The following is a 26,382-nucleotide window of genomic DNA, read 5'->3' on the forward strand; positions in this document are numbered from 1 at the left end:
AGTCAATCAAATTAGAACCACTAAAAAACATGTTTGCAGCCTTTAAAAAAACCAAACTTCCCATCTGGATTTTGTTAAAGCTTAATGTTAAGGGCACTTTGATAGGTGTCAACAACTCTGTAACACGTTTGTGATATGTTTTTTGTGTTTTGGAGCATTTAAATGGCAAGTAATATGATTTACCTGCCTGTCATTTACCACTAATTATCTGCTTTTTTTATGGTCTATTTGATTCACCTTTTATTGTTCATTTTATTTTATTTTCACTTGCTAAATACGGGACAGACTTGACTGGGGAAAAGAAAGGGGAGAAAGGAAGAGGGAAAGAAAAACAGCGGGGAAGAGGAAAGGTGTTAAAAGGCAAACAACAAAAAACAACAAAATAAGCAGAATAAATACATATATCAATCACCTGGATCACCTGTTGAGAAAGAAAAAAGAGAAAACAAGCAGAAGAAAAAAAAGAGCAACATAATAAACAACATCATGATGATCTATGGGAATATCACAGTAAATACTAAATATTAAACATTATTGTGCAGCACGTAAGATTGACAGCGCACTTTGCTTTGAGGTAGCAGCCAAAAAGGGTGTAGTTTGTGTGTGAGCACCCGTGTGTATACCCGTGAGTATGAGCGCACCAGTTGAAGAGCCCCCCAGGTGGCTCGATGCACTGGCGGCACCCTGCGCCAGGGCTGGGCCCCCATACACCCACCGCCCACAACCCCGGCAACACACCAACCAGGACCCAAGCCCCCAAGGCCCAGCCAGGGCCCCAGCCCAGAGATGGAGCACCCCCAGAACCCCACGCCCGTCCCGGACCCACCCAGGGTCAGCCAGGCTACCAGGTCAGTAAGCCCCATCCATCAGCACAGACCCTCCCCTAGCCCCGCTGCACGCAGCCACGAGGAAACCGTCACCTAAGAGCCATTTTCAGCAGCGGGCATTTCCACCTGCTGCTGGCTGAACTCCAGGGATTCTCGCAAGGATTTAAATTCCCGGTGAAGAATCTCCACCAAGGACAGCCTTGCATCAAAACTGGACAATTGTTTGCCAATTGACTCCAGTATGTCGGCAATATCTTTGCCGGCTGGCGATGTTGTGCTGGGGGAATCTGCCGGGCCACATCTTTTCGACGACTGCGTCTCAGATTTGGCCGGGGAAGATGCACTCTGAGCCTTCTTCATTACGAGATCCTGGAAGCACTGATCGATGTAATCTTGGAGAGCCTCTAAACTCTCCCCATTGTTCTCCCGGGTGTTGGAGATGATTTAGACAATATTGTTAGTTATAAGACAATTGATAAGTGCATTTGGTAATACTGAAGCTTAAAGGAATTTGTTCAATTCTAAACTACCATTCGCTTTAATTTTCCGCCAAAATCTCCGGAGTCTGACGTCAGTTACAACATGAGTCGCTTAACTTGTCCGTCACTTCTGTGTTAATTTTCTGGTAGCATGGTGTCCTTGACGTATCCTGTGTTAAATTGGCTGACGCTACTAAAAGTAGCGTATAGAGAGAAATAAAGCAGCACAAGCACTGAAGCACACTCCCCCCCCCCAATAATTATCTGCTAATTTCATCTTACATTAGTGTCATGTCTTACCTCACCTGTGTGGAAGGAAAATAATTTGGCCACATCATAAACAAGTAAAAAATGTGTAAAATTTGTTTACAAATTTTGGGGAAATCTGCATCTAAAAGAAAAGAAAATATTGGCTGATATCACCAGATATCAGTAATAGTCTTAAAACTCTAGTGACTTCTGCTGGAGGGAACATTTGTGTATGTGTGCAGGTACACAGGTATAGAAGGATACTCATTGGTAATATAGCATAGCATAGCATCTTTATTTATAACGCACTTTACATCCAACAATGTTGACCAAAGTGCTACAAATATAAAACAGAGAGGAAACAGTTTAAATTACATATAAAATATCTTAAAATTAAAAATAATATAATTAATAAGAAAATATATTAAGAGACGTCAACAAGTCCTGCTGTGCTAAAAGCCAAGGTAAATAAATATGTTTTAAGACGTGATTTAAAAACAGATAAGGAAGGTGCCTGTCTAGCATGTAAAGGCAACTCATTCCACAATTTTGGTGCTGCCACAGCAAACGCCCGATCCCCTCTGAGCTTACGATTAGTCCTGGGCACACTCAGGAGGAGCTGGTCTGCCAACCTGAGGGACCGGGAAGGTATGTATGGATGAAGAAGCTCAGAGAGGTACAGAGGTACAAACATTTAAAAACAAATAAAAGCAGTTTAAAACAAAATATCTTTGAGAGCGATAACAACAACAACAATAAAGGCCACTCAAAGAGCTAACAGTATCTGAAGAATGATGAAATATTACTCAGAGCCCTATGACATGCATGAATGAGTCATTTTGTTTGCTCAAACTGCAATCAGCAGTTCTCTTTCTTAATGCTGACATGCTTCACAGATCAGAATTAAGGCAACTTGTGAAACTAATAACAGAGGTGCAAATTAAGTTGTTTTGCAGATCACATCTCCAATTAGGTGAGACTAAGCTCTGGCTTCCATTGTGATATCACTAAGGTGTAACTGCATCATGTACATTTTTACACACTAGCAAGAAAAAAGGAAGATGAGTCCCACCTTATTCCACTAACACAGGCAGCAAAGCTATAAGTAGCAGCAGAAAGCGAATTAAAAGCAAACAATGTTCATTCACAAAGCTCGCCTCAGCCTGGGAACAGTCGTGTTTGTTAGTGTTGGAAAGCCCTGCCTAACTCTTTTACACATTGACATCAGGTGTAAAAGCAGGACCCATGAGTCAGATGTCAGATGCGCCAACCTTTTTCTCTTTTCCCAGCTTCCAAATGAGCTTGGCTCATCTGTGTAGTCTAACACAAACAAGTGGAAGGTTAATTTGCCTGAGGCAGTGTAAAGTAAGTTGTTGACATTGTGGTGTAAAATGAATCTTGGGTTGAGAACCGATGTCTCAGAACCGTTTTTCATTTTTGGTGTAACAGTCTGTTGCCACTTCCCCTATGAGGGGCTGCTGACAAAAAGCCTACAACAGACAAATCTACAACATTTTATGACAGTAACAAAAAAAAAAACAGAAAACACCAAAAAACATGGAAAGCAGCAATCACATGTTAAATTTTACCCCAGCCCTCAGCCTGTAGGGTGCACTGATGATTTCGTTTGAACCACACCAGAAATGCAAGGCAAAGTTTGAAAAGCTAGACACTTTGTTTGACAGGACTTACTGTTGTTTAGAAGAGATTTCTCCTCACCTAACAGGGCCTTTTATGCTGCTGCTAAAGTAGAACTTCAACCAAACTGAATGTTACACGGAGTTTGACTACATGTTGTTTATGTATATTTTGGTCTGTGTGTGATGACAGTTCTTTTGGACACCTGTGTATGTGTGTATGCATGTGTGTGCCTTACAGTAGCACACCTGGACTGCAGAAAAAAGGCTGTAAAAATGATACATATGAGTGTTTGTAGGTTAGGCTGTAGTAAACGGAGCAGAGCCTGTTCTCAGGTCCACAGGGTCAGATACTCCAGTTTTATTTAAGCTGCTGGCATCTCAGAAATAAGCACAGGGTGTCTGGTGTCGGTGCTGTGCAATCGTAAGATCAAGCTTTCTCACAGCTTGTCGTATGGACACTCGGTCGGATCCCCTCTGTGGCACATTTAAGCCAGACTGTATGTGAAAGATGGGTGTAGCCTCTGGGTGTGAAAAGTGGAGCCAAGAAGAACCTTAAAGTTCTTTTCTTTCTAATGGCACCAAGAGGTGACTCCTCGGGTTGTACAAACACTTTCAGTTGTAGAGAAGTCTTTGAGAAAATGACCCTCAGCTCCCTTGATGTGTGACCTCAGTAAATGCTTTCCGTATGAGTTTATGGGCTCAGTCAAAACAGGATTTCATTAACTTTAAGTTAATATAGATATATTAATTGAGCATTCCTTTCAGTGCTCGGGGTTAATACTCTTTTTGTGACTGTCTGTGAAAAGCGCTTAATAAATAATCTTTACATACTTAATGGGCACATTTTAACCTAAACCACAAGCTTCTATTAAACCTTACATCAACACAACTGATGCTCACAAGTGGATCATCCGAAGTATAAAATCAACCAAATCTGAAAAAGTTCTTAACTAACCCCCTCAAAATTTAAATTATCAGCATTAACATCAACATTACCATGGTTATTTTGTCACTTAAGAAATCAAAACTAGATGATGAATCTGATATCAAAGTGCAGATAAAAGGGAGGCATTTCATATAACTTGTTTTGACTGTCCACCTACCACCATGATGATATGACTCTTGAAAGGCAATTTTTGAAGTTTTCTCAACTGAATCATCATAAAATAGATACAACAGTCAAATTATTGATGCTTGTTTCTGTTGTTCTACATCACAGACTTTAAATTGGTGGAGGTTTGAAACTGATACTGATATTCAAAGTAGCAGGAGTAGCAGTAGCAGTAAAACTATTTGGTTGTGGTTTTCAGCAGGCCTTTAATGCACTTTTTCAGTCCTTTGTGTATGTAATAAGTTAACAGGGTTCAAAAACAGTGGAAATATAGGGTTAAAAAGTCCAATTTCAACCCCTGACCTCAAAGGGACTTTTACTTGAAATATTGTCATGGTCTGCCTCCAAAAGGAGCCTTAGTTTTCCACTTTTAGTTTTCCGCTCTGCAGCTTAGTACAAGATCCATAGAGGCTGGGGTCTATCACACCAGGCAAGACCCCAGGTGCAGGCTGTGTAAAGATGCCCCAGAGACAATCCAGCACATAACAGCAGGGTGCAAGATGCTAGCAGGCAAGGCATACATGGAACGCCATAACCAAGTGGCCGGCATAGTGTACAGCAACATCTGTGCCGAGTATAATCTGGAAGTCCCGAGGTCAAAATGGGAGATGCCCCCAAGGGTGGTGGAGAATGACCGAGCTAAGATCCTGTGGGACTTCCAGATACAGACGGACAAAATGGTGGTGGCTAACCAACCGGACATAGTGGTGGTAGACAAACAGAAGAAGACGGCCGTAGTGATCGATGTAGCGGTTCCGAATGACAGCAACATCTGAAAGAAGGAACACGAGAAGCTGGAGAAATACCAAGGGCTCAGAGAAGAGCTCGAGAGGATGTGGAGGGTGAAGGTGACGGTGGTCCCCGTGGTAATCGGAGCACTAGGTGCGGTGACTCCCAAGCTAGGCGAGTGGCTCCAGCAGATCCCGGGAACAACATCGGAGAGCTCTGTCCAGAAGAGCGCAGTCCTGGGAACAGCTAAGATACTGCGCAGGACCCTCAAGCTCCCAGGCCTCTGGTAGAGGACCCGAGCTTGAAGGATAAACCGCCCGCAGGAGCATGCTGGGTGTTTTTTTTTATATATATATATCTCATCTGGCCTTGGAAGGACCCCTCAGGACCAACTGTAGATTTTTGGTTCCCTGCAACTACAGCCATTTCTCTAAAATGAATTTCAGTTCTAAGGTGCTCTGCAGAGGTACCGCTGCAATGCAAAGTCCGGTGAGAGATCTAAAAATACCAGCAGTGCTGGAAGTGGTCCAACAATACACAGGGAGACGACCTTGAAGGGAACAAACTTAAATCCGGCAGGTTTTCTATTGTATAGGTGGAGACCTGGAACTTTCTGATTGCACCTTCTATATGTCACAGTGAGTCTTTTTTTATATTTGACTGTGGGTAGAGTAATCTATAGATTATTTTGTTCCTGTGTTTCATTTCTAGAGACCCTGTGTGGGGGTTTTTTTTTGTGTGTGGAGAGTAAAGAGGAAAGCAGCAGAGCAACAGCCTCATATTATCTCCTGTTGAGTCTGATTACAACCAGCCAGAGAGAGAGAGAGAAGGGGAGAAGAAGAAGAAGACAAATCATGAAAAAAGTAATCGAGAGAGTGACTAAGTGAAAGGAAAACAAGAGAGAAGTGAGAGAAATGCAACAGAATGACTTTCTAGGAATGAGTGTGTAGGTATTTGAGAGAAAACAAAAGAGGAAAAAGAGGAGAGCGAGAAAGACAAACAATAATCAGTCTGGCTACTCAATGCACATAAGTAACTGTGATACTGTTGCCTCACGGCAGTGATTTCTTTAACATAACAAAAATAAACAGCCTGCAATTAAAGCAGGTGATTAGAGAAACCTGAATAACAGGAAATACAGTGGTGGGAAAAAGTCTTTGTCTCTTCCTGCTTTCCTGTGTTCTTATATGTTTGAGGAGCAGCACAGTGGTTATCACTGTTGCCTTACAGCAACATTGTCCTGAGTTCAATCCCACCATCAGGCTAGGGTCTTTCTGTGTGAGTTTGCATGTTCCCCCAGTGTTTATGTGGGTTCTCTCTGGGTACTTTGGCTTTCTCCCACTTGGAAATTAAATATCTGTGAATGAGAATGAGAATGGTCTACGACAGCTGGGATGGGCTCCAGTGCCTCCTCACAACCCTGAAAAGAATACATGGAACAGAATGGATGGATAGATTCATATGTTTGGCACGCTTAAATGTTTCAAATCATCAAACAAATTTAAATATTAAACAAAGATAACACAAGTAAACACCAAATGCAGTTTCTAAATGATTAGGAAAATCCAAACCTTCATGTCTCTGTTTGAAAAAGTGATTGTCTCCTAAACCCACGTTTGGTTGGGTAACCCTTGATTGCAGCAATGACTGCAATCAAGCATTTGCGATAACTGGCAATGCGTCTTTAACACCACTGTGGAGCAATTCTGGCCCTCATTATCTTGGCAGAATAGTTGTAATTTAGGGTTTTTGAGTGTGATCCACCTGTTTAAGGTCATGCCACAGCATCTCAATTGGATTCTGGTTAGGACTTTGACTAGGTCACTCCAAAGTCTTCATTTTGTTTTTCCTAAGTCATTCAAAGGTGGACTTGCTGGTGTGTTTTGGATCATTGTCCTGCTGCAGAACCCAAGTGTGCTTCAGCTTGAGGTCACAAATGGATGGCCAGACATTCTCTTTCAAGATGTTTTGGTAGACAGCAGAATTTGTGGTTCCATTGACCACGGCAAGTCTTTCAAGTGATGAGGCAGCAAAACAGCCCCAGACCATCACACCATCATATTATACTGGTAGTATGATGTTCCAAAATGTTGTGTTACTTTTACGCCAGATATAACAGGAATCAAACCTTCTGGAAAGTTAAACTTTTGTCTTGTCAACAGGATATTTTCCACATGTTTTTTTGGCAAATGTGAGACGACCCTTTAGGTTGCTTTTGGTCAGTAGTGGTTTTCTCCTTAAACTCTCCCATTGATGTCATTTTGATGCAATTTTGGCCCAGTCTCTTTCTTTTTGTTGAATCATGAACTCTGACCTTACGTGAACCATGTGAAGTCTGCGGTTCTTTAATGTTGCTCTAGGTTCTTTTGTGACCTCCTGGTAAGCCACTGATGTGCTCTTTGGGTACTTTTGGTAGGTCGGTCACTCCTGGGAAGCTTCAATACTGTTAGATGTTACAGGGAGTGGAGAATTATTAGGCAAGTTGTATTTTTGAGGAATAATTTTATTATTGAACAACAACCATGTTCTCAATGAACCCAAAAAACTCATTAATATCAAAGATGAATGTTTTTGGAAGTAGTTTTTAGTTTGTTTTTAGTTTTAGCTATTTTAGGGGGATATCTGTGTGTGCAGGTGACTATTACTGTGCATAATTATTAGGCAACTTAACAAAAAACAAATATATACCCATTTCAATTATTTATTTTTACCAGTGAAACCAATATAACATCTCCACATTCACAAATATACATTTCTGACATTCAAAAACAAAACAAAAACAAATCAGCGACCAATATAGCCACCTTTCTTTGCAAGGACACTCAAAAGCCTGCCATCCATGGATTCTGTCAGTGTTTTGATCTGTTCACCATCAACATTGCGTGCAGCAGCAACCACAGCCTCCCAGACACTGTTCAGAGAGGTGTACTGTTTTCCCTCCTTGTAAATCTCACATTTGATGATGGACCACAGGCTCTCAATGGGGTTCAGATCAGGTGAACAAGGTGGCCATGTCATTAGTTTTTCTTCTTTTATACCCTTTCTTGCCAGCCACGCTGTGGAGTACTTGGACGCGTGTGATGGAGCATTGTCCTGCATGAAAATCATGTTTTTCTTGAAGGATGCAGACTTCTTCCTGTACCACTGCTTGAAGAAGGTGTCTTCCAGAAACTGGCAGTAGGACTGGGAGTTGAGCTTGACTCCATCCTCAACCCGAAAAGGCCCCACAAGCTCATCTTTGATGATACCAGCCCAAACCAGTACTCCACCTCCACCTTGCTGGCGTCTGAGTCGGACTGGAGCTCTCTGCCCTTTACCAATCCAGCCACGGGCCCATCCATCTGGCCCATCAAGACTCACTCTCATTTCATCAGTCCATAAAACCTTAGAAAAACCAGTCTTGAGATATTTCTTGGCCCAGTCTTGACGTTTCAGCTTGTGTGTCTTGTTCAGTGGTGGTCGTCTTTCAGCCTTTCTTACCTTGGCCATGTCTCTGAGTATTGCACACCTTGTGCTTTTGGGCACTCCAGTGATGTTGCAGCTCTGAAATATGGCCAAACTGGTGGCAAGTGGCATCTTGGCAGCTGCACGCTTGACTTTTCTCAGTTCATGGGCAGTTATTTTGCGCCTTGGTTTTTCCACACGCTTCTTGCGACCCTGTTGACTATTTTGAATGAAACGCTTGATTGTTCGATGATCACGCTTCAGAAGCTTTGCAATTTTGCATTCCTGCAAGATATCTCACTATTTTTGACTTTTCTGAGCCTGTCAAGTCCTTCTTTTGACCCATTTTGCCAAAGGAAAGGAAGTTGCCTAATAATTATGCACACCTGATATAGGGTGTTGATGTCATTAGACCACACCCCTTCTCATTACAGAGATGCACATCACCTAATATGCTTAATTGGTAGTAGACTTTCGAGCCTATACAGCTTGGAGTAAGACAACATGCATGAAGAGGATGATGTGGACAAAATACTAATTTGCCTAATAATTCTGCACTCCCTGTAGTTAATGTCATAGATGTTTGTTTCTCCAGTGTTTCTTTGGCTCATGGCATGATGTTGGTTGTAGTTAAGTGATTTCTTGATTCAACAGGTCTGCCAGTAATCACAAAAAAATGTGGTAAATAACAGTTAATTCATGATTTAGCAAGAGGGGCGATTACCAGGTATGTTTGGATAACCTTTATCCCTTAAACACCGAAATCATCATTTAAAAATTCCATTGTATATTTACTCAGATTATCTTTGTCTAATATTTGTTTGACGATCATAAACACCTAAGTGTGACATATATGCAGAATACTAGGAAGTCAGGAAATCAGACTTTTGGGACTTCAGAGTGGAGACATCATTAGAAGCAAGGCAAAATGTTTCAAAATCATATATGCTCCATGTGAATAATAATGCTGAAATAGATACAAAGTGAAGTCTTTGAATCTTAGCTGTTTGTAAAATTGAAAACTGAAAGCACTACTTTTGAGCTTTCTGTACCATTAGTCCAAATCATCCAAAAAAAGAAAACAATAGATCTAAGGAGATGGAAAAAATCTAATTACTGACCTGCTGCATGCATGTGTGTTTTTAACTAATGGCCTGTCTACCTACGTTACTGCAACGCCTCATATCCTTTTTAAATGAAAATTCAAACTTAAAATAAACACAGCACATGGGAGGTGCTGAGAATCCTAACAGTTACAAAAATACAAACTCTCCAGGTGGTAGCTAATCTTCCTTGGAACTTGGAGAGAAAAAACAAGAAGTGAAAAAAAGCGCAGTGCACTCAGCTTGTGATTAAAATAAATTAGCCACCCATGGCAGCAATGAGCACTGCTGAGCCAGTCAGTGTGAGAGAAAGAAATCCCTTCCCACTGTCTTTGATTTGATAAGGTCTGACGTTAATGGAAGTCAGAATAAATAATGTTTTTTGCTGCTTTACATCAGCCAAACATTTTTATCCTGGTAATCCTGCATTAATTCATTCTTTCACTCGCGGGTCAAAACAAACAAGCTGTAAACATAGCATCAACATGTTATCACCTCATTAAGTTGCCATGGTAAACATGTTAGCACACAATGGCCTATTTAACATTAGACAGATATGAGGCAACTAAAACCCAGAGAAAAATCTCTGGATATTTAAAATGGTAAATGGCCTGTATTTGTATAGTGCTTTTCTAGTCCCTAAGGACCCCAAAGCGCTTTACACAACCTGTCATCCACCCATTCACACACTGGTGATGGCAAGCTACATTGTAGCCACAGCCACCCTGGGGCGCACTGACAGAGGCGAGGCTGCCGGACACTGGCGCCACCGGGCCCTCTGACCACCACCAGTAGGCAACGGGTGAAGCGTCTTGCCCAAGGACACAACGACCGAGACCGTCCAAGCCGGGGCTCAAACCGGCAACCTTCCGATTACAAGGCGAACTCCCAACTCTTGAGCCACAATTGCCCCCACCAGCAAATTTTGTTGTTGTTGTTATTTTACAAAATTTCCAAAAAGTCTGGTACATTTTAACTCTTGAGTGCTGATATGTGTGTGCTTTTAGATCATGTGTCAACCTCAATGACTGGGCAATAAAGTTTAAAACAACTCTTGCCATTGAGTTTGGCTCCAAAAATGAATCCTTCTTGATAGATGTCAATATTATAATTATCGACTTTACAGCAGAAAAACAAAATGTTGTTACTGGTACAAAAGCTGTTTTATTTCAATAGCAAGATTTTATCTTGCTATTGAACTGTTCTGGGTATGTTTATTTTATACCTCACCTCTTTAAACTGCATAAAGAATTAAAGTTTGCATTGTTAGGTGTTTGGCTGCTTTGAGTGGAAGCTAACCCTAATACTGGCTGTAGCAGTTAGCTGCCTGCTAAACTTAACCCTGGAGAACCCATGGGGTCAAATTTGACCCCATGGTTTCCCTAGAAAACCAATGGGGTCGGCTCTGACCCCATTGGTTCTCCGGGGTTAAGCACAGCTAACCTGGATCTGCGAACTGGACTCTCGATCCAGGAGTTTTTTTTGTTTGTTGTGTGTGTTGGTGCCTTTTGAAGCAATTTTAATAATTAATATTATGTCCTGCTGTGCTCTTAACAGCTTGCCCAAGATGGCTGTGCATCAGTCTTGGTGAGTCACATAAAAGCATTTCATTTGCATGTTGCTTATTACTAATTAGCAGATGTCTGTCTTTGTGGCATGCACCCACACAGTTTATGGATGCAGCTTGCTAATGAAGGCTATTAATGTTATCTGATAACTTAGCACTCCATCTTCCCATTAAATGTAATGACTTATGACTCCAAAAACAATGAAATAGTGTTAAAATCAAATCAGCACTTCAATAGGTCACCATGGTTTCATGATTAATAGATTAAAAAACAAAGTAGGAAACTACCACATCTTTATAGAGTTGCAGAAATGAGTCCTAAAACTTGGATATTAATTAGTATTTTTTTCAGTTGTCTGTTGAACATAAGCTTTATATGTCTTCATGTTATGTTCGATATCATAATGCACAAGTAACTACTTCTTGCATCGCTCTATATAAAGTATTGACATTGTTGTAGTGACTGGTGTGAGTCCATGCACATGCCATCGTGCAGCAGGTGCAGTGTGTATGACGTTTCATGCACACCTGCACTCTCATTTAGAGAAAGTGTTTTTTTAACTTACATGATTGTACTTACACATCAAGAATTATAAAATTACTTTATCTTTATTCTAGAAAAAAAATGTAAGTGGGCGCTCCGTCCAGGACACTATGGAAAATCCCACTGGCTGTGATATTGGTATCTTAAAATGGTTTATATACTGAATGTTTTGTGGTTGTTTTTACACAATTTGTATTCATGTATATGTTGGTATCTTTCAAAATACAGAAAAGAGTTTGCACTTGGCTCGTCTTGCTCTGCTGTGGAGTTAATTTGTTCACCAGCAGGGCAAAGAAACCAAAGATAATAAGAAAAAGATGGGAAAAAAGCCAAAACATGAGCTAAACGATACTAAAATGTTCTGCAGAGCTTTAATTCTGCCTTGACTGAAATATTTCCCATGCATTTTACTGTTGTTTACATGACAAAAAAATACTGTTGGTCTAATGAAATTTGACTGCCACAATTTAGTTCATATCGCAAAGTTTGTTCTTAATGCTTGAGTGCCTGAAACGCTTCCATGAAATGCTTATCGAGAAGTTTGATGCCTGACATTTTTGTCTGCTTCCGTGTTGCTAAATCTCCTTCATAACCTGATTTCTCCCAAGTTTTTCGTATGCATGCAAATGTGCGGTGTAAGAAAAAGATGTTGATAAAAGACAAAATGTGAAGAAAAGCAACAAGAAAGGGAAAGAAAACAAAAAACAAGGGGCAAAGACATTAAAAGAGGTGGAAACACTGAGAGAGATATGAAGAGAAAGACAAAAGAGAAAGATGGGAAAAGTCAGAGTAAAGTAAAAGTAAATGGAGCGAGCTGGAGATGGAAGCATGGAAAGGAGAATACGATCAAATAAAGCAGTGACAGCGGGGGAAACCAGAAGTGAGAAAGCGCAGGAGAGGGAGAGGCTTGGTTGACACATAAAACAAAGATGAGACAATTACAGAGAGCGAAAGAGGCATTTGTGGAGAAGAAGCTGTTGCTGGAAAATGCAGATACACACCTCGGAGAGAGAAAAGAAAGAAGAGCAGGGATTTAGCTCGTGGAGGGGCCAGAGAGGAGAAGGAGGAGGAAGATAAGAGGAGGAGGAGGAGGGAAGGGAAGCGCTAAAGAGGAGGGGAGGGGACGAAAGAGGCAAGGGAGGACCAGTACGAGGAGAGAGGGAGAGAGAGGCAGATACGGAGGTCCACAGACAGCAGCGGCGTGCAGAGTGCAGCATGCAGACTGGCCACTGACGCTGCTGTTGGATTGAACACACATGCGGACACACACACACCCCTGAGGAGTGTATGAGACATGCCCAGGCTGCTGTCCATGGACACACACACACTGGCAGGGCACCAGAGAGGAAATACAGCAAACCCCCGAGCCTGAGGAGCTATGGAGAGCAGCATGTTCTTTGGTGAGTGTCTATATTTATGTGTGGTTGTGGAGTGTTTACACAGAGCACCTCCTCATCGTGTGTGAGAATCAGTGCAAAGTCCTTCCTTTAAAAGCATGGGAGTAAAAGCACAGGTTTCCTTTGCAGGAAAAGAGCGTGAAGTTACAAACCTAAGAGACCTCTTTTTGTCTGCGTGTGTGTTTTCGCTGCTTTATCACAGTCAAATGCAGAGTGAAAGTGCACATTTTCTCCTCTCCAAAATGTAAATATGTTACAACCTGCCTGTTACTTGTTCTGGAAACTAAAAAAAGGCGGCTAGGGGAGCTGCTCGCTGGAAGCGTGAAGTTGCTCACGGAGAGCTCCTAAAAATGTTGAATGAACCTGCTCATCAGGTAAACGCCTTCCTAAAGCTCATGTATGAGTTTATTGGACTCAATCCTGGGTGGCTGAGAATCCAAGCTTTGGATTTCATTGTGGATGTTTAACCAGCTGACACTCTGGAGGAATCTAAATAAGACTGGAGTCTCCTGGCTTGAGCGCAACTTGATATTCAGTGTAGGTTAGTTAAAGAAATTGACGAAAGGCCCCTTCCATTAGTTTTTATGGAGAAGACTGAAGGAGGCTTTAGAAGACTTAATGCGCGAGCGACTTCAAGTCAAGTGCTCTTCTCACGGCTGGCTTACAGTCACATCGGAGGAATAATTACACAGGGATCCGGAGTTCTAAGGGGGCGATTTGTTAAATGAAATACTTTTCTCTATTCAAGGGATTAAAGCGATCTGAAGTTACAGACCGTGGCTTGTAAGCATCAGAAGGATTTTCTCTTGTTATGCCATACACAGAGGAGGAGGAGGAGGGAGGGAGGGAGGAAAGGAGAGCTGGAAGCTTATAAATGAATAAGCTGTCAGGTGTAGAGACAGCTTGAGCTCTTTGAGATCCACAGTCGATGTCGGTCAGGTGTGAAACTGCTGGATAGCGAAGAAAAAATAAAGGTAGTGCAGGTCGGGCTGGATGAGTGGGTTTCAAGTTTGGGCCCGTTTAACCCAAAATCATAAGAAGTGAAAGTGAAAACACCAAGAAGAACTCAGAGGTTTCGTCAGAAGGTCACGCTTGTTTTCTTTTCATTCTCATCAGGTGGAATACTAAGAGGCACCTCATCGCCACTGCTCAGTGTAAAACAAATGAAAGGGTAAAGGTCACTGCATACTGGGTGTGCATCGGTTTAGCATTTATGAACGCAATCCTGAGTGCACTGTATGGAGAAAATGGATGGTATCTCTTAAAAGATTAATAATGCTGTTTGTACTCTCGCTCTGCATTGCTGCAGTTTTAACTGGAGCTTGTTTTCCATTGAGGTGATTAATATCAAGTGACTTATGCTGACCTCTTCGAAACAAGATTCCAGTAGTGTAGGAATAAAAATAAACAGAGCAGAAACAAATGCTAATCTCTCATACATCACAATCAGTAAATGAACTCTGAGTGGGGTAATAGGTGCTGAGTGTGGGCTGCAATCATACAAGCTATTAGCGCTGTTGAGTCAGAGGCCCAGAAGATATCTAGCCGGTGTGTTTGCCACTGTGGTCGGCGTTTAGCCTCACATAAACATCTTTTTGGTTAACCTCAGATTACAGAGTGCATGGGAAGTGATTGTTGGAGCCAATTCATAGACAGCTGTGTTTATCAGTGGGCTAAACTCATGACAACTACAGTATACTAATCTGAAGGGACTAGAGGTAGCATGTGTTATGTAGCTGGAAGCCAGATTTATGCCACACGCCGCTGAGATTTATGAAATTTCAAGAGTAGAGAGTTTATCCTGTAAAGGTTAATTGGAAAATGGGTGAATGTGTAGCTTTCAAAAAGTAAGAATGTTCTAAATCTACCCTTTGTACTCACTTTGTTCATTTTAATGGGGGTGAAATGAGTTTATGCTGCGTGCTTGAAGGGTATTGCTGATCTCACAGCATGTTAAGGGTCGCAGAATACAATCAGGAAACTCCGCAAAAACACAAAAGTGTTAATCACATCTGGAACGTCATCAGCATATGAATGAGTTTTTAGGGGAATTCAGATTTATCTAATAATTGGATTTATATTTGCTGAGAGAACTAGATGGCCGCGCGAGAGCAAGCTTGTTATTTTGAGACTCTCTGGCAGCGCTGGCTCTTGGTCTCTCTGGGCAGATCTTATCGGAGGAACTGCCAGGTTCAGGACAGTAAGAGGAGGCAGAAGGTGGAGGAGAGCGAGCACGAGATGATTCATTATTAATGCCAGTCGGCGTCCTCCAGACATCATTTTTACTCTCTCCCTCTCTCGACATAGTGCCGCAGGAGTAAAAAAAGCTTGAGCCCCAGATACGCAAATCCTTCAGGAAGGGCAATGCAGAGGACAGTCAGAGTCTGAAGCACAGTACGATACAGTAACCACACAAACACACACATCTCGTTCAATGAGCTGCTCTTAACATCTCATACTGTGTGTGCAGCAACACGGTCTCAAAAGGAATGGATAAGCAAAGGCCGGTGGGTGAAAACTTGAATCTATTCCGATCTTGTTTCCAGAAGTCAGATCTCATCTCAGCTCTACATCCTTACGCTTGTAGGCCAAGCGGGCAAAAAAGCTTCTTCAAAAGCCCGAGGTTGAATGCGTATCAGCTCGATTGTGCCTAATTTGATTCATTGGAATTATGTTTTAATAAAATAAGCCCTAAAGCATGCCTTCAGCTGACATTAAAATGTTATCAAGTTGCATTATGCTGATGTGTTTGCATGTCCTGCAGACACAGAGCATCATTAGCATTGGATTGCTCTCATGATGTGGGGAAAAAATGACAGCTGTGCTAATATTTTTCTTTTAGCTCAGCTTTGGGCACCGCCTACTCTTCAGCGAAATCTTTGGGTTTTTTAATTGTTATGTTCCCGTACAAATTGCCGACTTTGTCTGCTTGGATTTTGGCACTGGGCAGCATCGAGTGTGTTTATCACGGCCTTCTGTGGTGAACAGAACTGTCTGTTGTGGCTGGAAATGATTTGATGAGACCCAGTGAATCCAAACAGTAAAGCATTGGGCAAAAACAATGAACACTTTGTTGAGCTCGAGGAAGCAGGGTCAAGTGCCAAATCTCTATGAGATTATCACTCTACAGTAAGTGATACTTATCCATTTACATACAGTTAATTTAAAATACAAATTAGAAAAGAGCGTAGTTCTTGGATTCAGTTTTTCTGGAAAAAAATCCAAGTCCAATGGCTGTACTGTGATTTCAGCTGCATTCACATGTAAAATGATCTCTCATGCATAAGATAAGATAGCCGTTATTTGTCCCATAGACCAGAATAAATAAATAATAAAGCATAGGAATAAAAAAAATCTCAGTAATAAGCAGGAGCTGCTGTAACAGGCTGCCACTCCCCCGGCGCCAGATGTTGAAGCAACACTGAGAGAGCAAGAAGTGGCAAAGGATGAACAGCGGCTAAATCTAGTGATAGAGATACTAAATTAACAACAATCAAGTGAACTGAAGCGTGACGGTCACTGCTGAGAGCGAGAGCGATGTCAGGTGGACAAGCTGAGAAAGCTAAACGTTTCCATTTTAATATCGCAAAATCAAAAATCCAGCGCACCAATAGTTGGGTACAAATAAAGAAAGTAGTATTGGTCTAATTAAAGCAAAATTGCACAGAAACACTGTAAATGAAGCCTATTATCAGATCTTTGCTGAGACTTCATTTAAGCAACGATTGCATCTTATTTCATATTTTATTTGATTGATTTCATTGGTTTCACATTTTGCAGAGGGAGACAGTAAGCTCTCTTTGCAGTTTTCTGTGTGGCATCAAGTACAAATTTGCGGTTACATTTCATAAACAAACATTTTGCAACCTCAACAACTCATAAATCTTACATTTAGCTCTCGCATACTTGGTGCCATTGCCTGCACGAGAAGCTCACAGAGAGGTCTTCATTCAGCTCCAGCACTTTCCGCACTATGTAAACAGATCAGTACCAGAGAGATTGTTTGGAGGCCACTGTCCTGACACATAACCAGGCTTCTTGTTCCAGTGATCTTTACTGTTCTATTTGTTTGGCTTTTGCTTGTTTACTTTAGTTGTAATGATTTCAGCAGATACTCCTGAAAGGAAAATAGACGACTAGGCCCGGCAAAGTTCGTCATTTCTGACTTGCAGGTTTTTCAGTATTCAATATAATGTGACCCGATGACCTTTCAGAGTGGCTCCGGAGAGAGCCTTGATGCAAAGTAGATGACACCGTCACCTGGATTTACTCAGTCACTAAGTCAGGCACACAGAAGTTCTCTGACATGTATGAAACATGTATCCCATTTGTGCTTTTACAGCCTCCTGTACCTGACCTTTTCTGTCACTGTGTTAAAGTATCATGAAAGGAGTATGGTGCTCAGTAGCTGGGGTCAAAGTTTACTTTCCTTGTTGCCTTTTATGGTGACCTTTTGCTGGTGGTTGTTGCATTACCTTTTACCTTTTTACACCTCAGGCTTAGGAAATTATGGAAGACCTTAATTCTTTACTCTCAGAGCTCTTTAGATTATTAGCCATACAATATGTGTGGAATTAAGGCTGGAAACCAATCCAATGCTGTGGACCAGATAAAAAGTTTATTTAATTTATTGGCATGAATTTTTGCACAAAAAAACCCAGGGAATTTGTCCAGTGACCTTGGTGATCCTGTTACTGTTCATATTGCACCAGAGTGAGAAATATCTCAGAATAATTGCATCAGTTCCTGTAAAATTTACAGATATTCGACAGCGGGACAAGTACTCATGTCTGATTCTCTAAAATCACCATACACACACGCTAAAGACGTTTTACATTTACATGTAAAGTGAACTCTCTGAGAGCAGCAGGAGGTCTCTATTTTTTATGTCTCCCTCTGTGCACCGCTGCTCTCTGTCACTCGCTCCACCCCATGAGCACATCAGACGGGGAGAGAGCGAGAGCGCATCGTTACTGTGCCCGTAGAGCATGATGATGTGCAGCTTTAAAGCTGTTGCTAGGCCTTGTTTGAAAAGACGTGATCTGCCAAAGGTGTATGAAAAAGTGACGAAATCTTGTGACAAAGTTGCTAAAACAACAACAAACAGGTGAAGTGAAGTGTGATTATTACTGATGTGAACCAGATGGATGTCAGGTGAAGAAGCTGAGAGAGTTTATATTTCCAAAATATCTGAATCCCAGATTTGGAAACGGAATCCTACACAATAAGTGAAAGTCCAGAAAAATGAATACTTGCCTATATGTTAGCATGCTAAAGGGAAATTTTGAATCTTACACAAATTAAATTAAATGGTTTGGACCCTGATGTCAGTATTTAGCTGAAAGCACTGCAATGTTAAGTTATAGACTAGCCATGGATGGACCCGTATTGTTCCTCATTTCCAGCAGGCAGTGACCCCAGCAGTTATGAAGAGGGTCTATGATGTAAGAATCAGTATATTCTTTTAGGTGACTGAATATCAAATGCCCTTGATTTTATAGTCAAACCCCTCACTCGTGTTTTCAAATAACAACAAGCTGACACCCAAAAAGTGCCTTTAAATGCCTTTAGATGTCTTTACTACTTCTACTAACAATAATAATTCAGTTTTATTAATATAGTTCCAAAACTAGTGCTGTCAGCGTTAACCTCGTTAAAATGACATTAACGCCATAACTGCATTAACGCGGCAAATCTCAGTTAGCGAGTTACCGCGGCTCGCTCCGTGCGTGAGGCTGCACAGCGTCAACATGTTAGCGCGGTTAGCTTGGCCCAGAATACCCATTACCTCAAGACTTTTTATCTGTAAGGTAAACACCCCACAGTAATACAGAGAAAATTCCAGCTACCCCCTATATCCGAGCACTTGGCGACAGTGGGAAGGAAAAACTCCCTTTTAACAGGAAGAAAAGGGGCAGCCATTTGTCACGACCCATTGGGGATGATGAGATGGCCGCCCCTCCGTGAGCCTGGTTCTACTGGAGGTTTCTTCCTGTTAAAAGGGAGTTTTTCCTTCCCACTGTCGCCAAGTGCTTGTCAGAGGTGGGACCAAGTCATTGTTTTGCAAGTCTCAAGTAAGTCTCAAGTCTTTATCTTCAAGTCTCAAGTCAAGTCTCAAGTAATGTCAGGCAAGTCAGAGTCGAGTCTCAAGTCACTGGTGTAAAAGTCCAAGTAAAGTCACAAGTCTGAAATTTTGAATTTCAAGTCCTTTCGAGTCTTTAAAAAAAAAACGAAAAAAAGCATGTTGCAGTTATATGCTAAATGTAAATATTAGACCATGTAATTTTAAATCTGTGTTTTTCTCAACACATGACAAAATAGTGAACTTAGAAAATATACACAAATTGTGAAATTGCACCTCTTTAAAATGCAGCTCAATTAAACCTAGCTCCAAGAATAATTTTCACCGACAGTTCTGAGATAAGCTGCATGTTATTCTTGGATGCGGTTGTAGGACCGGCTTTAAAATCGCATGACAAAAATATCATACATAAATAAATGATATTTTTTTAAAAATATCATTAAAAAAAAACAAACTGCATCACCAACGTAGCCTGGAAAACATTTGCTAGTTAGATGAAGTCAGCTATCTCATCGTAGCATATTTATATGCATATTTATAATTATACACTTCTTGGAGTGAGCGCATACACTCATGAAGTTTAGTAACTTCCGGTCACTGCAACAAGCCCAGGTACAGTTTACCGACGGATGGGTGCAGGACCTTGAAATGCACCGTGTAGAAAGTAAAGACCATCGTACGTATCATAAGTTTACCAGTCTCACAAATCGTCTTCATAAATACACATTCCTTAACCATTTATTAATAGGACCTTTGAGCTCAATGGTAATTAATTAGCAGTGGAAATAATTTCTGGTAGCATCACAGAAATGTAGCAGTGACAATAATACTGTATGCTGTAATCGCACTGGGCAATTAGTGATACAAAACAACTGTTTTATCCTGTGAATAAAAGTATATGTTTTTGTCAATGTACCATAATAACAGAAGCGAAACGCAATATTGTGTCAGGACAATTCACTATTTATGCACAATAAACAAAGGAGCATAGCGCGACCATTTCTGTTCAGCGCCAGACTTGCTTGTAACCTATATCACTAATTATGTTATGAAAATGACGTATTAACTACTACAAAACACTGACCTTTGTGTAAATGCTTGGAGCAGACTAACCTGTGAGCTGGAGGGTTCTGGGACGTTATCCGGTTGTTCAGTCTGACGTCACTAGCCGTGTCTGGGTCTAAACTCCGCTGCAGGTCCATATATCAAACGATCACTATGGCATTACTGAGAGTTGAAAAACTGTCTAAAGTCTTTCATCTTTAATAAAATGATCAGCGTTCTGCTCTACCAGGTGTAACAATTGAGTTTAACATCCAGGCATCCATGAAAACAGAATTTATGACATTTAACGGAGTTAGAAGTTAGCAGGGAGTTAGCTCGCTAGCTTCTATCTAAATACAATATAGCATGTCCTGACTGCGGGGTTTTGGAAACAAATTAAAACGTACAGCTCTGCTATCACTTCCAGCATAAATGAAGACAGAAAACTAAACAGCAGCGACGTTTGTAGGGTTACTGAAGTTGGGCTAGCTGGTATATAATGATGTGCTACGTGACCGCTAGCGACACAGCTATGTTAGCATAATATAAACAAGCTAACTTTTTTCCCACTCGATAAAAGTTATCGTGAGTGTTCTCGGTGGTCAGAAACAAATGTAATCGCATGGCAGGATGCTGTAAAAGGACCAAACTTCAGCCAGGAGAACAACTGAGATAATCCATCCACAATACGAGATTAGTCATTCATATACTGCTGCATGGGCTGGGCTGTAGTTACATCCTAAGGTTTTAAAAACTGAGTTTAAATAAATGATTAGCAGTAATAAAAGCCGAGGGAGGTCAACAGGGATCACTGACTGTTTTAGGAGCTTTTTGAGATCAAATAGAAGAAAATACATAAAATTAAACATGTTAACAACACAAAAGCCATATTAAACGCAGACTACTTTAGACCCGGAAGTAGGATTCGTCGCGTCATCACTGAACAACCGGATATTTGGTCTTTGAATGACTGCAATCCAGGCCATCCGTCGCCTCTTTGTTACTTCGGAAACATGGCTTGAACAATTTCTCTTCAACGACGTAATCCGATAACAACCGATCTCTTTACCCGTCGGCTTCCCGTGGCTGTCATGCGACCGGCTATTGCAGTTAATAATACAACAGCTTCTTGACATTTTTGTGTTTCTTTTTATCGCTGTGTAACTGATTTTAATTGAAAGCCTGCATGCGCTAGTACCGCTTGCCACGAGTTCCCAGAATCCTTTGCGGTTCTACCCGTGAATGACGTCACATTTTCAATCTCTATATAATATGCATGTTAAATTTTATATTTGGGGTAAAATATCAAGTCTTTTCAAGTAAACCGGTTCAAGTCCAATTCAAGTCCCAAGTCATTGGTGTAAAAGTCCAAGTCAAGTCACAAGTCTTACAACATTTTTTCAAGTCAAGTCTAAAGTCATAAAATTAATGACTCGAGTCTGACTCGAGTCCAAGTCATGTGACTCGAGTCCACACCTCTGGTGCTTGTTCACAGAGAGTTGTTTAATTGTCGGGGTTTCTCTCTTTTACTTTTTTTTTTACTCTTTACAATTTAAAAAGTATTGAGGAGACTGTTGTGATTTATAAAAATAAAACTGAATTGAATTGAACTGAATCTGGTCAACCAGTTGAGGCTGAGGAGAGGGGTAATAATGATAATAAAAACCAGTAGAATACTAGAGGTTGTTGGCAAAAAATAAAACAGAATTTAAGAAAACTAAAGAGACTGAAAAATACTGCATGAAAAATAAATATTGTTTTTATTGTGAGGCATTTGAATAGTGTGGATTAAAGATGCTTTATTTATAAGCAACAGATTCTATCTCGAATGGTGGAAAGAAAGCTAAGTACAGTTACTCACCTTTGAAAGTATTTCGCTTTTATCCATTTCAGTCATTTTTTTCCCCTTCAACATTTAAGGTCGAGTAATAGAAGGCAGTGCCACTGATTTAATTTCACAATAGTGCATAAAGCTACAGTTCAAAATATTAAAGCTGTTACTCTTAATTAAGTACTAATAATTCAAAAATCTTGAGCTATAAAACACTCTAAAAGTGACCACTTACGAAAGGCTTGTAATGGAGATGTTTTATGTGTCTCGAAATAAAATTGCTATTTTTTTCCCACTAGTAACTGTGTCAATAAAATAACACAACTTTATTGCGATTTCCTGTTCAGTGATGGAACAAATCAGTTACTTGTATATAAAAAATCTCAGACTTCAACAATGGTGGGAAGTCAGATTTCATATCCTATCACTCAGCAAACCAAATGTGACCCTATCAAAAAAATGCAGTTTGTCACTCCTCATCTCACTGCAGACTAATCTGACACATCATTCCCGGTGTCTTTGAGCGGGCTGTTTTGACTGTGCGCGTCGAGCTGATGAATGGCGGATTTTGGCTGAGAGAGAGGTGAAGCGAGCCTGCAGGCTAACGTCAGGCCGGCATGTTGAGAGATGGCACGGTTGAATGATCCCTACAGAAGGACATGCTTTGTTAAAGTTGGGACTAGGACGTGCCTCCACATGAGAGACAGCATGTGCTCTTTTTTCCAACAGATGGCAGCGCTCCGGCAACTGGAGGGAAAAGACAGAAGACAGAATGGGAGAAGGGGGGACAAATTGTGGGTTTTTTTCCCCCTCTTCTCCTCTCATCTTTATGACTTTTGCTTTTTATTTACCCCTAACCACTGCCTGGGGACTGAAACGTGGCAAAACTTGTTTTTATTTGTCTCAAGACAGTGGTTTGATATCGTATCTGCCAGCGCTTTAGAGCCACGCTGGCCCGGAGTTCCACTGTTGTTAAATGTGCAGTGATTTAAAAAAAATCATCCCTCTGGTTTTCATTATAGCTTTACGGAATAGCTTCTTTAATTCCTAATGTTTTGGAAGCTTGTGACCGTTTTTTCTGCTCTTTTTCGTTCGGTCCTGGCTGTACTGAAATCAGTCCTGTGCTGTTTCTAATTGGTGGTTTTAAAAGCACTCTGCTGGCGTGGCGCGCTCACATGACAATAAAAATGAAATATTTACTTTTGTTTTTCCTAGAGATGTGTGGGCCAGACCTCACTTGCCATTGACTGATTGAAACATTGCGCTCGCTGCAGTCATTCCACGTCAGCTATTTGTGGTGACGATTTCAGAACGAGAACATCTGTTTTGAAGAGATAAACATCATTGCAGAATCACACGGCGGTTATCTGCATATAAAGCTTGCTCTCGGTAGACAGTTTTGGTCTTATTGTGATTACAAGAAGGAAATGAATTCAGGGAATTCACAAGACTGCAACCTGAATGAGTAAAGTGAAACACTGAAACAACTCACAGTGTTCTCTTAACCGTGTAGTAACGCACATTAATGACTGCACTTGCAAGATTAGAGTAAGTAAAACAGTTAGAATGAACCCTTCCATAATGATATAACTTGTAATGGTTATTGGCGAATTGTCGATATGATATTGATCATGGAGGTGAGTTCTTGACTCTGAAATCAACAGCCATATACCTAATGGTGAGTTTCCACAGGATCCATCATTTCCACGTTGAGTTTATTATCTGTGCAACTAGCTGAGCAATTGTGGTGCAGCTGCATTTTATTTCTGAACAATAGAGCAACGAGTTGCATAATGTTGAGGTTTAAACTTCTTGACTTGCCTCTGAGAACTACATAACTTCATGATCAGCATGGATTATTTCTCATGTTGAAGGTTTTCAAGAACACTTTCTTTGCAGTGACAAAGAAAATCTGTGAAACAGCCATGGTGTTTGTTTAAGTTTGAATTTCAGGAGCAGAAAGTCTATCAGATGTATTCATCCAGTCAGGTGCAATTGTAGAAGAGGCTGTAGGGCATGGCGAGTACTTGTCAGTTATATGACGTTAAACTATTTAGTGGCTCATTGAGCAAGCATCCAGGGAGCATGACCCCTCTTGTGCAAAAACGGCTGGGACATGTAGTAACAGTTTCATTAGCTTTGGCTGAAGAAAAAGAAAAATGCTGACTTAAGATTTAAAACAAAGTGATACAGAGAAGGATGATGTATATATTTAAAACTGAATGTGTGGCAAGAATGACAGACCTCACATAGTTCGTTCTTTTTTTATTCTGGTTGCTGTTCCTCTAACACATGGCCACAGCTTTTCAGCTGCGTCCACACACAACAACAACAACAACAACCCCAACCTCAGGTCCCTGCACGTTTTATACAAGGGAGGCGTGGTGAGCTGATGGAGCTCCGGTGTGTCAGCCTCCCCGGCAGCCGTGCAACAAACCACGCCCTGCCAAAGAATGAAATTGTAAATCTTATTCGTTTGTTTTTCTTTAAAAAATTGTTCAGTCTTCACTATTGACAATATATGAAATCCAACAGCGATGTTGGATTTCTTTACCTAGACGATACCATATTTAGATGAGAAGGTGGAGTTCTACTGTAAGTCATCATCATTCCCAGGCGTTGGTTACAGATCTCTGTGTTGAGCAACCAACCAACAGAAACAGCCACAGCCCTAACTTTAAAGTTTATCAGCATTTAGATGGATAAGTTCTAAAAACAAACTTTCCTACGAACTCCTGGTACACTTTCTCGTTTCGGTCGTTCTGTCTAGCTCTCTCTGGATTCTGTCGTTAGCCACCAAACACAAAAGTTTCTACACCTCATCGCTGGACCACAGTTTTTATTTGTGTGTAGCCTTTTCAGTTAGTGACAGTTTTCAAAAATGATTCTTGTGAAGGAGTTCCTCTCATGACCCCATCCAGTGTTGTCACTCCCTGGAGAATTAGTGGCAGTCTGTTGATTTTTGGCTCAAATCAGCTTACTTGGAAACGCTGCCAAAAGGGTACTAAAAAGTACCTGGTACCAGGTAGTACAACCTAATGGAAAACCCTATAAACCAAGGGTAAGTTGAGTCAAGTCGAGTCCATTACATGCTAGTGGAAAATAGGCTATAGAGTATCAGGCTCAAAACATCTTTTGCCTCAATAGCCATCAGAAGAACCGCACTGTTTAGAACTTTTGGACTGTCTTCATTTTTCCCCCGGAGGTTAAAGCCCAGAACAGCAGCACAGAACAGCAGAAGACTTTCATAGTCTTCTTCAGTTGAGATGTGATTAAAAGTTCCAAAAGAAGGTTGCAATTGGACCTGAAGTTGAAACAATGTAATCACAGTTCAGTGTTAAAATGTAAAAATCCTCAAAACTGGAGAGAGGAAATTAGATTACGATGAGTTTGCACTAAAATAATAAAACCATTGCTAGATAATGATGAAAAAAATTACTTTGAAATAATGGAAATCCCCCAAAGGGCATCAAGGTTTTTCCAGCTTTAAAATATTAAAACCAACCCAAGTGGAGATTTGGGGGGATTTCCATGCCATCAGATGAATTACCTGCCCCTCCCTTCCTTCCCTCCCCATCTCCAGCTGCCTCTCTCTTCCCGCTCCACCACAACCACCCACACATGCAGGGCCTTGGAGTAGGGGTATGTCACCAGGGTGCAGAGGAGGCTACCCCCCCCCCCCCCCCCCCCTCTGTCCCCTTCTGGCTGCCTCTGCCTCAATTTTATCCCACAACTTAGACATTCACATTATTCACACTCTCATTACACATACATATAGGATCTTGGGGGTGGGCACAATCACGGAGTCCAAATTACCATCAGGGTGTACACCTCACCCCTGGCGTCGTTGCCCACCTCTCAATTTTAAATGCACTTAGACATTGAGGGCTATCAGGAGGGACTATGCGCTTACCTGCTGCTCCTTGGCAGGTAGCTCCATGCCCTCCTGGGTTTTAATTGCACCTTAGAACACACATGCATCAACACTACAATGAGCGGGTGGAGGGAGGTTTGGAGTCTTCTCCCACCCCCATTCTCTGCGGCCTGCTGGAGCGGGAGGGCTAGGTGGAGTTGGCTGTCCGACTGCGGTCTGGAGTGTGGGGCCTCCCTGCTGCTACGGAGTCGGGGTGGTCTGCCTCTCCCCACCGCAGGGAAAAGGGTAACACCACCTGGGTCTGGGTGCAGTTCCCCCCTCCAGGAGCAAGGGTACCTAGACCCGGTTTGTAGAGTACGCTTGGGGAGTGTGATCGTGTGTACAGCGTCTCTTTATGTCTGTCTCCACGTTGGTTGAGTGTGGAGTGAGTGCATATGAGAGCATGAGGGTGGGAATGGATG

At 41.4% G+C, this 26,382-nt stretch overlaps 1 protein-coding gene across 1 annotated transcript in view; it reads left to right on the forward strand.

Annotated features, from left to right (window-relative positions):
* The first annotated feature begins 12,842 nt into the window (after positions 1–12,842).
* The window catches only part of znf385d (zinc finger protein 385D), a 101,059-nt gene continuing 87,519 nt past the window's right edge, over positions 12,843–26,382 (forward strand). Inside the window, exon 1 of the mRNA XM_086312330.1 lies at positions 12,843–13,093. Within this exon, the coding sequence (XP_086168456.1) occupies positions 13,072–13,093 (22 nt within the window). The 5' untranslated portion in view covers positions 12,843–13,071. The remainder of the gene's footprint in view (positions 13,094–26,382) is intronic.

The sequence above is a fragment of the Aulonocara sp. 'chitande type north' Nkhata Bay genome, linkage group LG11 (genome assembly GCF_057382095.1).
Source record: "Aulonocara sp. 'chitande type north' Nkhata Bay isolate Kocher_YH1m ecotype deep benthic linkage group LG11, A_spYH_male_GT1.1, whole genome shotgun sequence".
In the NCBI taxonomy this organism is placed as follows: domain Eukaryota; kingdom Metazoa; phylum Chordata; class Actinopteri; order Cichliformes; family Cichlidae; genus Aulonocara; species Aulonocara sp. 'chitande type north' Nkhata Bay.